The sequence below is a fragment of the Populus euphratica genome, unplaced genomic scaffold (genome assembly GCF_000495115.2).
Source record: "Populus euphratica unplaced genomic scaffold, PopEup_1.0 scaffold672.1, whole genome shotgun sequence".
NCBI classification, from domain to species: Eukaryota; Viridiplantae; Streptophyta; class Magnoliopsida; order Malpighiales; family Salicaceae; genus Populus; species Populus euphratica.
The window spans coordinates 24,457-41,882 of NW_011500536.1; the positions used below are offsets into that span (position 1 = coordinate 24,457).

Below are 17,426 nucleotides of genomic sequence, written 5' to 3' on the forward strand. Positions count from 1 at the left end.
ATGCTTATTTAACTTCGGACTCGATCGGAGGTTTTTCAGATGTTGAAGTAGAATCGTCAGCTGCTATTTCTTTCCCTCTGGACTCGTCGGAACGGGTAATAGATGTAGAAGCATAATTCCCAGCTGTTCTTTCCTGAACTATATATGGCCTCATGAATCCGTAGACCACCCTTCCAGTCGTTAGCCCACACTTCATTCAAGCCAAATTAGAGCGTTTCCTCATTATTTTTTTAGACTTAGTCTGACTCTTCTTCGCAGGAAATTCCTCGTTATTTTCAGATTTTTTAATCACTTTCAAACTAAATCCGACACCTCTTCGGAGGAAATTCGTCTACTTCCCCGCCTAATTCTGATAGATCTATTTGTACGCGCTGATACTTTCCTTCCTGCCCTGTCCTAGCCATCCAAAAAACAGGAACGTCCCAGCCAAAGGAATTCTCCGTGTTCATGGATAACATGAAGCTAACTCCATACGTCTTCCCTTTGGTTACACGCGTTTCACCACTTACATCAAGCCAACACAACTCCAGCTGCTCTGCAGGACGCCCATCCCTATATTTTGCAGAGAGCAAATAGATTCAAATTGACATAAACAAAATAGGCTCTACAAAAACTATAGCACCACTTTTCAGAATCTGCTGATGCACAAAATGTAGGGATACAGTTCCATCATTGGTCTCTAGTTTAATATACTCAACCCTAAAATTCAATCCTGGCATGTAAAGAAAGAAATAGAAAAACTTTGTTCTATGGTCTCCGCCAAGAATGAAAGGGAACAACAGAAAGAAACTATAACTGATTTCTAAGCCTTAACCTTCCACGTTAATTCGTTTATTTTTATATTTTTAAAAAAATTAAATTTTTTTGTTATTTTAAATTAATATTTTTTTAATGTTTTTATATCATTTTGATATATTAATATTAAAAATAATTTTAAAAAAAATAAAAAAAATATTATTTTAATATATTTTTAAGTGGAAAACAACCATCACCACATGAAAAAATTTGGCCTTGAAATATTTGAAATATTTGAAATATTTACTTGAAAAATGTGAAGATTTTTGTCAAAATGATTCGTATAATTTTATAACACCTCTAAAAAGCTTTTTGTAATTTACCCTAAAACATAAACGTGGATCAATAAAACATGTACGAATAAATTAAAGTATCGAATTAAATAGATAAATTATTACTGGATCCCTATGTTTTCAATAAAATAATTAGTTAATCCCTTTTCTTTAAATTAATTGGTCCTGTTGTTGGTTTTTTACCAACATTATTCTTATCTATAATCAAAATTTCCAATCTTATCTACTATAGACAAAATTAAGTCTTCCAAAGAGGTAATTTAGAATTTTTTTAAAAAATCAACGGCCAACTTTGATTAAACAATTTTGAAAAATAAATGGACCAACTTACCAAAGCAAAAAAGCAAAAAACAAATACAAGGATTAAATTATAATGTACTCAAGTGAATATTTTTTTTGTTTTATCTATTTTTTTATTAAATCAAGAACGATCATCTATTTAATCTCTAACAATTAAGAACATTGTACAATTTTTAATAAAGATGTCTTTGTGAAATCCGCATGGAGAATTAACTGAATTTTGTGTGCTTTTCATTATTTGTCTTTGCATGATTTTTTCACATGTTATTTAATTTTTAGTAAAAGAAAAAAATAAAGATGAGATAAAATTGGGAATCAACTCAATTTATTGAAGGCATCGAAGCACCACAACAACGCCTTACCCGACCATGAAAATAAGGATAACCCTTCCTAGGGTACAATTACTCGACCACCAATGTCATGAATTTTTTGTTTATCTTTTCCGACAGGCTGGCCAGTCCATGATCTTAGCCAGCCCACAGCAGAAAGAACCTAACCCCACCTCTTGTATATACTACGTACTCTTACAAATGTCGAGTTCTTTTATTTTATACGATAAAGGCGGAAGCTGCCAAACACGGGTTTCAAGCGAAATGAGATGCGCAATAACCTTAATCTTCAAGCTCAAGGATCTTCACCACGTATGCATCGCCAAGCTTTTGGCAAACAACAACTCGGTCATGAGGCTTTATAAAACCATGTGCCTTGCCATGATCCAAAGCAACCTTCAGAACCGATTCATTTGTTGAATTTGTAGACTCAGCCTGCAAAACCAAGCATATTTACGTTTCTTAAAATAAAAGCTCAGCCTGTTAAACCAAGTATGTTTCCATTCCATAAAAGCAAAGCAATAGTTCTGATAATACCTTCCCCTCTCAATCAGGGTTAATATCCCAGTGAAAAAGGAGAGGTAGAAACTCAAGTGGCACAAGATCGCCTAACTTATGTGCCAAAGAACTACAACCCGTATTGCATTGGGATATTCTTTTTGAATAACCTCTTCCTATTTCCCAGTTATAGTTATTTCTCTAGGAAGTCACACTGTAATCGTAGCAAGATGCTAAAAACTACATGATTAAAAAAAGATGGTGTAAACTCCCATGACTAGACTCCGTATTTGCCCCTCATCCTTTAATGGCACTTTACTAAAATGCCAAGGGAATTTGTTGGATTCAAGGCATAAAAAATTTTGAATTTAAAGTGCGAAGAATTTTAAAAATTAACTGGAATATAAAGAATGGAAGTTTGAAAAGGTATCTTTTCGAACATCATGTTGCACTGTGGACCGGATGTTCAGAACATCCTGTTGTCATGTTCACTGAATGTTGTGAAAGAAAGATTTTGAACAGGCTTCATGTTGAGTCTTGAATCGCATGTTTGAAACATGCAGTTGAAACCTCAACCAGATGTTCGATTCTGGAGTTGTTTTATTCATGTCTTTTCATCCAAAGGACATTTGTTATAATGTCAGTTATTGGTCCCTCAACACTAAATAAAAGTCATTTGGTAGTTTAAAAACAACTTCCCATTCCTAATTTTCCTCCTCATACTCAAAATTAAACAAGTTCTTTGAGTGTTCTTAGAAGAGTCTTTTGTATCTAATCCCCGAACATGTATTTGCTTTAAACCCAATAACAATAGCATTGTAGTGGGGGCTAATAACACTTTAAAGATAGTGAATTTTCATGTTAGAAAAACTCACAATCAATAAAAATTCTCCCAACACAATTTCGTTTTTTATATCGGTATAAAATATCTTTCCCACAAAATTAAAAATTACGGTCATGGAACCTTTAACCTTCAGGACAAATATCAATAGTGAAATTCATTCCAGAACCTTCACCCTGTCGCTCTCAAAAGAGGGTGAAGAAAAGTGGGACGGACAAAAGGGGAAACTTGCAATAATGTAACATAACACATGCTTACTTGGTGTCGAGCATCAGCAAGCATGGGAAAAATTCCTCTCACAATGAGTGATTGCCTTGCCTGCCATAAAATCATGAAAACTATTGAAAACTATAGAAAATATCACATTCAACAGATTATTAATATTAATTGAGCTTAAATGAAAAATTTATATGGACAAAATTGTTGGATGCTTGTTAGCAGCTACCCCTACAACAGTGTTTTCACATGTTTCCAAATCGCTAGAGTTAGTCAACCTATACCCTGCACCAGAAGATATAACCAATCTAAACAATAACATACCTCAAAAGCACCAGTAAAGGTCCAACGCAGTTGATTTGTCTTCAGCCGAGGGATAACAACAGATATCACAGGTATTATGGGCTTGTACTTTGCAATAAACCTGCATTGGTACACAAAAGTTTAGAAAGTCCTAATCAGATTCTACAAGAAATGTGTGGGTCATCTGAATCACATTTACATAATCTGATTTCATAAATCTCCCAAAATAGACTTCCAAGTTACTGACCATTGGCGTTTGCATTTAAACAAACATAAGACCCAAAACATAATTGTGAAGAAGTAAAAACCTTGCAGCTCTTCCAGTGGAAGTGAAGCATAAAATTACAGAAGCTTTAACCTTGATAGCTGCACGGACCTTCATAACCGAAAATAGCAAGGGTAAAAATAAGGGAAATAAACAATTGCATGGCAGTAATGCAAAGAATGTTTAAAATAAGCAAAAAATCCTCAATCAAACATTAAGAGATTACCGCAGTGGAAGTAATAGATTCCAGATGGCTCATTGCATCTCCTGCTTGTTTGACAGCTCTTTTGTAATACAAATCATAATTGAAAACCTTCTCTGCCTGCAGTTGGAAATAACATCAAATCAGCAAAACAAATTGGAAAAGAAAATGACTATGAAATGAATTTTGAAGTGAAGCAATGCAGTTCCAAGAAAAGGCAGCACAGATTATTGAGTAGGCTACCTAGTCCATGTCTAGGTCTGTGTGCATTTGAGATAAGTTTACCAGGCATACATTCATGGAAGCAAAGGATGAAAATTTATCTATAGTCCAACAAACTCTTTGGCCTTTTTTGTGTGTGTGCATGAGAGGGGGGGGGGTGTTGGGGGGGGGGCGCTGTCCAATGGATTTGGAAATATCAAGGGAAAATGGAGGAATAATTGAGAAAAATTACCTCAGCACAAATTCTCCCAACAGTAGAGATGGTCTCCACTGGATACAGTCCTCGCAAGGTCTCTGCACCTAGAAGAATTGCATCACTCCCTGAAGCAACAGAAAAATCACAGTATAACACTTCTATTAGTCTGGGAGTTATGAAGCATATAATACTATCTAACTTACTGACCAAACTGGAGGAATGGGGTATCAAGACAGCTATAAGCAGGAGAATAATACTCTCACTCGTGTAAGAAGCTAGCACATCATTATCCAAAACAGAAAGATACACGCAACAAAGGTTACAACAGGGAGCTTTTCAAACGGAAAATTACCATCCAATATTGCATTGGCAACATCAGTTGCTTCTGCACGAGTAGGTCTCAAATTCTCTGTCATACTGTCCACAACACGAGTGACCACAGCAGGTTTTCCAGCCATATTGCACTTAAAAACAGCAGTTTTTTGAAACAGAAACACCTGTGAAATTCACAGAGCAAGACAGTCTAGTTGGATTATGAGTAGTAGTAGAATATCCAGATTCAACTAGTACTTAGCACTAAATGCACATGCATGTTCACTGATGGTGTCAAAGCATATAGGAACAACATGCTAATGCCTGCAGTTGGTTATCATATCTGTACGCATTGCCAGGATTGGGATCACGGGAAATTGAACCTTTTTAATGGCCTCCAAAAGCCATGAAGTTATCCCACTTAAAGTATGATATGTATGCGAAAAATATAACCTACAAAAGAAAGATGGATGATACAGCAATGTTGTATGGTTGTAACAATTTAAAGAATGTTGCTGCATAGCACTTTCTCCATTTCCTTTCTATCCTCTCTATATTGCTATTATGCAATCCTTATTAACTCTAATATTTGATTATCACATGCTAACAAGCAATTCTAAGACCAGTGTATTTTAATTCCACATGTTTATGATAACTTACACATATGCAAGCTCATCAATCAGATTTCATAACTAACCTTCTCAGGTGGGAGATCTATCCCCAAATTTCCACGGGAAAGGATGACACCATCTGCTTCTTGTAGGATCTCATCAAAATGAGTTAATCCCTGAAAGAAATGCATTAGAAATAAGGAATCTGGAACCTATAATGGAATTTAAGCACGGGTATGATAAAGAATGGCATATGATAACAGGATTATGAATCTCACCTCTACATTTTCAATTTTTGCAAAAATTTGAGTCTGGTAGAGGTCCCCAAGTTTAGAAAGAAATTCACGAGCCTGTATAAAAGGATGGCCGGCCACAATTGAAATGTTAAAGGGGAAGGGAGAAATATATTGATGCAGCAAAAAATTGTAAGGGCCCAGAGAAGGGGAGAAGTCGAAGTAATTTACTTTACAATGAAAAGAGATAATAGAATAGAAATCTTAGATAGAAAATCCTTACACGACGAACATCTTCTGCATGCCTGGTGTACGAAAGTGAGAGGATGTCTATGTTGTTTCGAACACCCCATGAACTTATAACCTGATATTGATCATGAAAATGCCATCAAAGCACTTAACGATAGCGGAATAGCAGTAAGCACAAAATTTCCAAGGGAGCATGTCACCACTCCTACAAATAGTTGGCACCCAATTTGGTGATTAATAAAAACAAAGAATATGATTCTGAAATCTTAGTTCCAAGGGGTAGCATAATGGCTAAGGAGAAATAGTTGGCATTTTTCCAGTATAAATGATGGAAGCCAGCACAGATCAGTCAAACAGGAAAAGGTTAACACCAAACATGATTCAATATAAGCTTTTATAACAACACATTATATGATTGAGTAGAAACAAATACCTCTTTATCTTTATCAGTGAGAGTAGGCAGATTAATATGGATTTGAGAGACATGCAAAGTATATAGCAGTCCACTCAAGGTAGCAGAGTTCTTTACCAAGCAAACCACATCTTCTCCATTGACTTCAGTGACCTGCATCATCATGAAATTGAATTAAGCAGATTCTTCTTCTTTTTTATTGAAGTTGACGCAGGCCATTATGTTTTGAATACAAAGTCCCCTGGCTTGTTTGTACCAAGAACAGTTTTAATTGAAATGGGTAGGCAGCTAGCAATAAAAGTTACAGCTTATGGTATGTGAAAGACACGCCTAAAATTAAAAGTAGGTCACATGACATGCCCCAATGAAGCTGCTTACCTCTAGCCACACAGAAGTAGTTTCATTTCCTGTAAAGAGATATTGACCAATAAAAATGGTGTCTCCCTTTTTCACCGCCTGCAAAGGCCATATCAAATTAAAGTCACATTTCATGGAAGAAGGGGGGAAGGCACATGCAGCAATGTTTTAGAGAAGCTGCACAAATTTAAAAAACATAGATGCAAATGCCAGATGAAATCAAAATCAGTCTAAACAACATGTAAAACAGGTACTTACCGTTGACAACCCAGTAAAATTTATGGGTAGCAGACATGAAGTAGCTTCTTTGTCCAGATCTGGTGTTAGGACAACAAAGCTATCTTCCTGAAGGGAAATCGGGTTCTCCTTTTTATTGATCACTTGCAACTCTGGACCCACAGTATCAAGCATAACCTGAAATCAAAACCAAAAGAATAAAAGGGTAAGAAAGGCATAAGATTTGGCTATTAGTAGAAGTATAAACCCACCAAGGGAATAGGATAAAATTCTTATTATCTCATGCGCTTGGGTGAAAGACTTGAAGCACAAAGATGTAGCTATCAAAATAGATTCTTCAGAATGACAACAGAACTGTATCTGCATCAAGCGCCAAAAAATCTTGAATACATTTTCTATATTTATCATGCACTTTCAGACTTCAAAATTTTAGAAATGCATTTGATAGTTCTTGCCTTCACCCACAACACGATCCCTCTTGATCAAGAATTGTCATTAATGCATTTGCATCAACGTTGGATGGCTAAATGAGGTAGTCGTCTGGCTTAGACTGGATCTAATAAAGATAAGCTTACCCCACAGAGTTTCTTGGTACTCTTGACAGCTATCTTCAGATTATCCAATGTCTCTTGATGGTAATCAGTGTCACCCCATGAAAAATCAAACCGAGCCACTACAAAAGATTAAAAAAAAAAAAATCATTCAGATCAGCCCCCAAGAATAAGCCCAGCCATGAATGTCAACCTTTAGTTATATAGCCTGCTTGGTCAAAGAAGATAAATGACTAAAGATAGGCAAAAGTTTGTCTACTTTCAATATGTGGCTCTTAGTGTGAAGTGAAACCTGCAATTGCCCCTGAGCCATTTAACAACAAATTATCTGGATAGCATGAATTCATTTCTTCTAAACCAAAGAGAGTTCGGGGGGGGGGGAGCTTTCAATAATAGGATGTTTAAAAATGAAAATTAGATGGAGCAATACCAGACATTCCTGCCTTCAAGCAGTTAGATATTATCTCGACAGACCGAGATTTTGGACCAAGTGTGCCGACAATCTTTGTCATTGCAGGAAAGAAACTCTGCAAAATTCAAAATGATAAAGAACATATTATACCTACATAATGTCACTCGTATACATAACAGAGAGAAATTCTAGCTCAGCCCCAATACTTTTTTATTATTCTTTTGCCTTTTGATCTCCAAAGTAAAGAAAAATACGACAAATCAGAACATTGTCTCCGTTCCTAACATTTTCTCAGCAACCAGACAAATCACTCAAGATCAAGAAAGTAGAAACCCCAGAGCTTAAAAGTCAAAGCAAAAGCAAATAAGCTTGAGCACAACTTACAGGTTTTGATGGCTCAAGAACTGAAGCCAACTTCATGTTCTCTTCAAGGTTCAAGTGCGGGTTCATTTTTTGATCAGAAGAGAAGACTCTGAAGAAGATAGAGAGAGAGGGAGCGGGGGCAGGGTTTCCAGAAGGAGAGAGGATGGTGATTTTAACAGAGATTGCGTGATTTTAAGGTTGCTTTTCTCTGCTTCTGTTCCTTGTTTATTTATGGTTTTCTTTCTCCTGTCATTGAAAACGACATAGACGACCGTCATTTCTTCCAGCTTGCAAGTAGTGTTACCATGGGCTCCGAGGGGAGCGTAGCAAAATATTTTGTTTTAGTTTTCCACTTTTGGTTATTATGTATCGGATCACCATGAAATGCAATTTAAAATGGTGATTTCATAGACCCGTAATTTTTAAAGAGAGGGATAACGGTAGATGAGAATTTAGGGATTTTGATGGGTACTCATTGGTGGAATTTATTTATTTATTTATACATACTCTATTTATTATTTATTAAGTAATAAAGTTAGATATACATAAATTATTAATCGGTTTTTGAATATTTAATTATATCTTTTATCTATTGTTGTTTATTAATTAATAAAAAATAAAAATTATTAATATATATATATATGTATATATGTATGTATCAATATTAAAATATGTCTACTCCATGTTATAAAAAAATCTAAATATTATATTATATAATATATATATATATATATATATTTTAGGTTAAATTGGATTTGGCAATATTCATATCTTATTTATTATTTATCTATACCATAAATATATTTATTTATGTCGAGTTTATATTTTATTGTGTTTTAATTAATTTATTTAATTATTTATGTGGATGTAATTGTAATTATTTTTAAAATATTTTTCATGATGAAATATATTAAAATAATATTTTTTTATTTTTTAAATTATTTTTTAGATTTATCAAAACGATCAAAAATATATAAAAATAATAATTTTTAATAAAAAGTAATTTTTAAAAATGCAAGTACAATTGTGTTTTCAAATGCCCACTAAATTCATAAAAGAGGGAGGCAGAAAAGGAAAAAAAAAATGAAAGAGGAGACTCAAAAGTAGATAATACCGTGGTTCAATTAGATTTTGCAATGTTTGACTTGGAACTTTGCTCTTTTAACATGTGGTCTGAAGATATTTTTTATCATAGGATAAAAAAGACACCAACAATCTAGGAGGCAGCCATAAACATTTTTTCACGAAATTATGCACCCAAATAACATCAAAATCAAGAAAGAAAATGCAAAACTCAGGAATTAATTTTGATTAGCATCCTGATTTTTCTTCGAAAAGGAAATTATTTCTGCTTGTTGAAAATATAGAGTTCAAGTTTCCTGTTAAATAGTAAGAACGTTGAAAATATAGAGTTTCCAGAAACTGAGTTCAAGTTTCCTGTTAAATAGTAAGAAAGAAGAGAATAAAGAATCCCTTGATCGTTTTACCAGTAAGTTCCCTTGTGGATTAAAGTAGAACTCTGTTGATTACTCTTCCTTTTCAAGGATTAATTATTCTCTTAATTATAGAATAAACATTTAATCATTCCTTTCTTGATTCTTCGTTGTTAGTTTTTCATTACAAACTTTTATGTAGTGTGTGAAATAAGGAAACAGGATTGAAAAAAAAGTGAAATGATAGAGTTGCCATCTTCGGACCCAGGCAGGCCCTCCATGGGCCCAGTTTAGCTTTCACTGTTTCACAGGATGTAAGATGTATTTTTTTATTAACAAAAACAGCATTATATATAAAATTAGGTATGAATTATATTAATTGCCTATAAAATACATAGAATCAAGTTCATTATTCATGAAGAAATTTCATAGCTTGTTATCAATTATAGGGTTTTTATAGGTTAAATTAAGGGATTTATTGAATTAGATATAAATTATATTAATCAGCTATGAAATATATTAATTGAGTTAATGATTATTTATTGAAAAAATTGATGAATTTTGGTTGTTGTTGATTATACTATGATTTAAATTTTTATTAAATAAATTTTTATTAAAATTATATATCTTGATTAATTTACAACATTGACAAATAAGGTTTGGTTGTACTATTATCAATACCAACAAAAGATTACAGTAATAAAAATAATAGCAATCAGTTCCTATCTACCATATTAAATATGTTTCTCAGCAGATTACAAGCTAGAGTGATTTTAGTGTTAATCCATCCAGGAGCTCATCTAATGTATTCGATGGTGTAATTATTATTTTTTCTTGCTATTTATTAAAAAAACCAGCATTATCTTTTTTAATAATAAACTTGAAAAAGTAGAGGTGCGTATTTTCAATTATATAAAATATATTACAAAGGAAAACAAAAATCCAATTCAGTTATGAATTGGATAGGGACATTGATTCAACCTAATTGCAACAAGCTACTAGATTACTATATGTAAAGGGTGAGGGTGATAATAAAACCAAAATTTGATAAATGAATATCTAAACTTGGATGAACGCATATATTTTTTTAGATAATTGCTAGTTATTTAATATAGGTTGGATATTTTTTCTGAAAAAAAATATATACATGCAAGCTTTTCAAATTTGTTTTAAAAAATCTAATTATAAATATAAAAAAGCTCATATATGTATTTAATTAAATAAATTAAAAATTATCTGCATATAAATGCAATATATATATATATATATATATTAATGTGTCGATTCTACTTATCTAGCTGAAAATCAAATAATTTTTTTCTAACACAAATAAATTCATATACAAATATTATTAACATATGTATTGACAGAAAATAAAAAATATATAATTGTGAATTAAAAATTCAATGCTTACATGTAATAAAGTATAGTAAAGATTATATGTATTGATAAAAACATAGACAACACAAACTTATCTTGAATGTTGTATAAAAATCAAACAATATTATAAATGCTATATTGAAACACTATTTTCTTGATTTTTATATAATAATTTTTTTAAAAAAATATAAAAAACAAAAAAAATCATGAAAAATAAAGATAAATAGAGAAAATAAAAAATAAAAAAATATAAATACAAGAAAAACTTGTTTCTATAAATAAACTAAAAATTACAATTTTGCTATTGCTACAATACTACTATAGTAAAAAAAAAAAACTGATAATTATATCATTCCAGTACTACTTAAAAAAAAAACTGATAATTATATCATTCCAAAACTTTTTTTTTTCCAGTACATGTACAATAATATTTTGACTTATATTATAATGGATATACATGAACAATCCACTTCACCCAGGCGGCGGCCCCCTCAGGAATCACTCCATCACCCATCATCACAATCACTCCATCACCCATCATCACAATCATTCCATCACCCGTCGTGTGCGCCATTTTGCTCTACCCGCTAGACCACCACAACTCTGAAGAATCCCGCGCCCACGGTTCTCTCAAAACCAATGACGGAAACTGAAACCAGCAAAATCTTTTTATTTCCATTGATATTTATTATACATACGCTAAAAGTAAACTGTGTTTTTATATAAAAATAAGATAATTATAAATTTTTCTATTTTTTTTTTACAGTGGTGTATTGTATTTGTTAAAAAGATTATTTTTACCGTGGTGTATTGTATTTGTTAAAAAGATTATAATTTTAGATTTTTTTTAATACTTTATATTTTTATCATCTTACACTTTGTCTATTTATCATAGTTTTTTATAATTTTTTTTAGTTTTTCTTTGTTTTTTATTTTTTTTAAAAATATTATTTCTTATTTTTTTAACTTTGAATATTTATCACTCTATACTTTGACTATTTATATTTTTTATTCTTATTTAATTTGTTTTTTTACTTTTAAATTATTTTTAGAAAAACAATTATACAAAAATTAAAAAAAAAAATTCTATAACAATTGCAATATTATTCAATCCTCTTTTTGATTCGTACTTATATCACACTAACACTTTGTTTTTTTATTGTATTTATTGATACAAATGATTCTCAGTATATTTATTTAAATGTACGCATATGATTTTTTATATATATAATTAGATATTTTTTAACAAAAAAACACATTTGAAAATATATATCTATATTTTTCACAAAAAAAACTTATCCGACCGAAACAAGAGTAAAATAAGCAGCAACATATATACACATGAGGGGAAGTTCAAGGCAAGAAAAAAATGCTGGAAAAATAGTAGATGCTGATGGAATATTCGATTGGTATACAGTGAAGATTCCATCAGCATTTTATAATACCAATATCGTTGTCGAAAATTTGTTTACTATTTTGTCGGCATTGAAAAGACTATATAGTCCATCGACATTTTCTTCTCTCTTTTTTTAAATGATCTGTAACCATACTCGAGCCAGCAATAATTTCTGAACTTCTATCTCCTCGAATGCATTAAAAAAATGAACAACAATGCTTACATTTTCTAGTTAATTATTACACATTTGAAAACGTCCACATGCCAAGATCAAGACACTCTCAAATGCATATAGATGATAAAGTTTCTTGCAGGAAATTTAATTATGATGTAAAGTAAATCACCAATCACATAAATTCCCAGTAATAATTATGATGAAAGGAAAAGAAAAACGCACGTACCACAGCTTTCCTTCCACGAAGCACAATACAAGCTGAAGTGCCCCAAGCTCACTATGAATTCATAGACAAATTTGTTCCCATGTTGCAAAGTAGAACACTCACCGTAAGTGCATTTTGACAGCTATGTAAAAAGATTGAAACTTTGGAAAATTGTCCTGCATTTTGACAGCTATAATATACACTGAAACTATAAATTCTATAAATAAATTGACTTTAACATAGATTGATTATAGCGTCTCGTCTTCAAAGGAAGATACTACTTTAAATATAGCTTATTTTACTATATATTTTTTTTTCACTAAAAAAAACTATATGGAAAGCCAATTACATTAAAATAAAAAAATAAATATTTTAATTTTTTTAATAAGTTTGATGTTATTTTTTTTTTCATATAGCTGCATATAATTAATTTATTTTTTTTGTTGTCCCGTTTGATTGATTTTGATTTTTATAAAAAATATACGATATTAAAAAATAATATAAATTATATTTTAAAATTTCATTTAATAATTTAAGTTTTGGGTTGAGAAGGTTTTTTGAGATGATATGAGATTCTTATTTATTTGATAAAAATTAAACACAAAATAATATAAATTTGTGTAAATTTTATGCGCAAAAGCTTTCATTTTAGGGGTATTAGAGAATTAAATAGTGTAAATTTTATGCTCAAAAGCTTTCATTCATTTTAGGGGTATTAGAGAATTAAATAAATTATATTTTAAGATTTTATCTAGTAATTTAAAATTTTAGATTGAAATAGTTATTTAATATATAAAAATAATATTTTTAAAAGAGATAAAATATTTTAAAATTAATTATTTTTCATTTAGCTATTAATAAAAAATGAAACCAATGGAGTAAAGCTGACACTTCTGGATGGAGATTGGTTGGTATGGGTGGCTCGGTTTGATGGGGATTAAAATGGAAGAGAGAGGAGGGTTGTCTTCATAATTAAGAAGCAGGATTGGGAGAAGACAATTGTCAGGTTTTGATTTCTTTTAAAATTACAAGTGAAGATTCTGTCAGTAATTTAACACGGTAGAAATGTCAATAAAATTATCAAAGGAATTTTTATTATTTTTTATTCCACATCAGTTTCCATTGAAAATTACATATAAATATTTTCCGTCGTAATCTTCATAGATAAATAACAGTGGTATATTTTCCGTCGGCATTTTCTTTTTCTTTTTTCCTTCTAATTTGCGACCAGCGAGGCCATTGACGGGGAGGGAATTAGGAAATTTCAGGGAACGCAGGAGACAAGAGTACCGAGGAACGTCGAAGACGAGGGAGTTTGTATAACTCATTTTCAAGATAATTAGCTGCTGCTGTACGGTTTCTTGCTGTTTCTCTCATTGTAATCATCCCACCTTTATAATATACTGTATAATAAAAATAAAAGCAATTTTAATTTATTAAATTTTTATCTCTCATATTTTAAAATTATTAAATATAAAATTAAGATGAGTACCCTCTTATTATAGACTCAAGAATCAAATCCTGACTATAAACCTCACCTCATGTTGCTAAAAACTTGAATAATTATTAATTTTAGAACATATAAGATTAATTAAAATATAATTTTAAAATATATAAGATTAGTTAAAATATATATAAATTGATTCATGTTAATAAAAATATATATCAAAATCAGACTTAAATTGTTGAATATAAAATTAATAATAAGATTTGAAATATAAATATCCTCTAATTGAAATCTACTTAAAACAGATTTAAAATAACTCATATATATATATATATAATTTAACGTTTTAAAGTATTTCTAGTTTTCATAATTTAACTATTTTTAAATAAAAAATATTTTAAAAAACAAAAAGTGTTATTTAATCTCTACTCTAAGCACATACGTTACTTACTCTCTTGTTTAAACGGATCCGTTACACCATCCGTGATTCAAACCCCCATCTAAAACCTAACCCCTCGCTCCGTCACCCGTCCCTCTAACGTCGTCTTCCTAACATCATCTGCTTCACCCCCAAATCGAAATCTTAACCCTAACCCTAATTTCCAATGGCCAACGACGATTTCCCACTCATCGGCGAGCCACCTCCTCACCCTCCAACGCGGCACCCGTATTCGACCTCCGTCACAACCACCGGTGATTACTACTACTCCGATCACGACAAATCCGCGGCCACACCGTCCTCAAAACGCAACCAGCAAAACCACTACTACTACAACAACAAGAGATTGAAATCAAACAGCATCACGAAGATAGAATCTTGTGATTACAGGAAGGATAGAGAGGAATGGAGTGATTCGGCGATATCGTGTTTGTTAGAGGCGTATACGGAGAAGTATAATCAGTTGAATAGAGGGAATTTGAGAGGGAGGGATTGGGAGGAAGTAGCGGAAGTGGTGAGTGAGAGAGGAGGGAGTAATAAGAAGAGTGTGGAGCAGTGTAAGAATAAGATTGATAATCTGAAGAAGAGGTATAAAGTGGAGTTACAGAGGATTAGTGGGAGTGGGAGCAGTTGGCATTGGTTTAAGCATATAGAGGCTATTATGGGGAATGCATGTAATGGGAAGAGTGGTGGTAGTGGAGAGAGTGATGGCGGCGGTGGTGGAGGGAGTGGTGGGAATGTTAATGCGGTGGTTAAGCAAGTTAAAAGGTAGCGTCTTGTTTCGGTCTTGTGTTCAGGTTGTGAAAGTTTGGATTTTTACAGGTGTTCTTGTTTGTTTGGCAATGCTTGATTATGCAGATTTCGAAACTTGATTGTTGGATTCCGGTTAAAGTAGCCAGGTGGTTCTGCAATGGTATGAGATGGTGTTGGAGGATCTTGCTACGATTGACTGATCTTTTGTGTGAACAAAATATGCAGGTATACATCTGGCAGTGCTGCATTTGCTAATAGTCTCAAAACTAAACCAGTGCCAAATTCAAAATGGCGGAGAGTGGTGTTTAAAATCAGTGGTTCTGCACTGGCTGGGAATTGCCAGAATATTGATCCCAAGGTGCAAGATTCAGTATTTGGATGATTATAGTATGTTTGGACACTGACGATATCGGGAATATGCAAGTTAAATTGCCTTCTTTTATTTCTAGGTAGCTATGCAGATTGCTCGGGAAGTAGCAACAGCTAGCCGTGGTGGACTGGAGGTCTTGCCCTATTCCTTTTCCTTGTTGGTTTTCTGCAACGCTAATTCAAATTACAAGATTCCTTCCTCTTATGTGGTTTTTGTAGATTGCTATTGTTCTTGGAGGTCGTAATTTCTTTTGTGGAGACTCGTGGATATCTGCTACTGGTTTAGAGAGGCCTACTGCGTATCAAATCAGGTAATTCACCATACTTCTTGAGCTTGTATTGCAGCACCATACTCCTAGGGCTTGAACATTATCTATGTTCGCCTTTACAGGTAGCTTGTATAAATAGCTTATAGCTTTCTTTGTAGTCTTCATCCTAAACTTAATGTATTGCTAGTTTTTTGACAATATGGTAACTTATGATGCAATGTCAGCATGATGGCAACAGTTATGAATTCAATATTGCTTCAATCAGCTTTGGAGAAGCATGGTGTTCAGGCTCGTGTGCAAAGTCCATTCGCAATGCCAGAGTTAGCTGAACCTTATAGCAGGCAACGGGCCATCCGGCATCTTGAGAAAGGAAGAGTTGTCATATTTGGTGGAGCTGGTGCTGGAAATCCACTATTCACTACTGACACCGCGGCAGCTCTGAGAGCTTCAGAGAGTATTCCCCTCCTGCCTGCTTTTATTATATCTTGTGTTCATCTGTTTACTAGGAGGTTTGTTTGGGGTGAAATCTTGATGCATGTTTTTTTTTTAAATGTTTTTGGGTTATCAGTTAATGCAGATGCGCTCCTTAAAGGTACCAATGTTGATGGTGTCTATGATCATCATGCTGGTAACAGCAATGCAATACTGGATCACATATCATTCAGAGAGGTTGTTTCCAGGGGTGTTACCTTAGTGGACATGATGGCAATGACTTGCTGTGAAGAGAATGGAATTCCTGGTATGTAATGATTTCCTTACACTCATTTGCTCGTTGCTATATCAGCCTCTCTTGCATAGTTGCATTCTCCCATCCCCACATCTTACCTAGCTAATGCTGCGTGCTCTCTCCCGGTCATGTATAGTGGTCATCTTTAATTTGCTCGAGCCTGGGAATATCTCAAGAGCATTTTGTGGAGACCAAGTTGGCACCTTGATTGATCAAGCAGGAAGGATTGGTTAAATGCATATGGATTCTTGCTTACGCCTCGAAGACTGCTGCTTGTTAAATGATGCATCAAAACCATTTAGCTATGATCTAATTATGGGCACCAGCCCACAAGCGAGACTGGCATTGGCGAAACCCATTTGGCATTAATTCCGAGCTGCTGCCTGCAATAAATTAGGCGGGCAGGAGGATTTTGCTATACACACTCTTTCCAGGGTTTGGTTACTCGGGCAGGTGCTGGATGAACGTGGAATGCACGTGGCTGCTTCACAGTGACAAATAATTTTCTTCCCAGTGTTGTATCCTGCGTAAATTTTTCTGTTTTTCATGACGATAAACATAAAGCAGCAGGGGAGATGGCATCACATTATGTATATAACGATTATTCATTTATAGTCATTGTTAGAAGAAAAATGG

At 33.0% G+C, this 17,426-nt stretch overlaps 2 protein-coding genes across 2 annotated transcripts; one reads left to right on the top strand and one right to left on the bottom strand.

Moving 5' to 3' along the window:
- Positions 1-1,696: 1,696 nt before the first annotated feature.
- Positions 1,697-8,520, bottom strand: LOC105115254 (pyruvate kinase, cytosolic isozyme-like). Its single transcript, XM_011012093.1, has 16 exons — positions 8,219-8,520; positions 7,853-7,949; positions 7,447-7,544; positions 6,893-7,048; positions 6,656-6,733; positions 6,299-6,430; positions 5,900-5,980; positions 5,662-5,733; positions 5,470-5,559; positions 4,813-4,957; positions 4,497-4,585; positions 4,067-4,162; positions 3,884-3,951; positions 3,597-3,696; positions 3,315-3,374; positions 1,697-2,152 (listed from the first exon to the last, which is right to left on the bottom strand). The coding sequence occupies exons 1-16, from the start codon at positions 8,282-8,284 to the stop codon at positions 2,000-2,002; spliced, it is 1,581 nt and encodes a 526-aa protein (XP_011010395.1). The 5' UTR covers positions 8,285-8,520; the 3' UTR covers positions 1,697-1,999.
- Positions 8,521-14,661: 6,141 nt separating this feature from the next.
- On the top strand, positions 14,662-17,418 carry LOC105115258 (uncharacterized). Its single transcript, XM_011012099.1, has 7 exons — positions 14,662-15,440; positions 15,651-15,783; positions 15,875-15,928; positions 16,014-16,105; positions 16,288-16,517; positions 16,632-16,802; positions 16,927-17,418. The coding sequence occupies exons 1-7, from the start codon at positions 14,839-14,841 to the stop codon at positions 17,022-17,024; spliced, it is 1,380 nt and encodes a 459-aa protein (XP_011010401.1). The 5' UTR covers positions 14,662-14,838; the 3' UTR covers positions 17,025-17,418.
- The last annotated feature ends 8 nt before the right edge of the window (positions 17,419-17,426 follow it).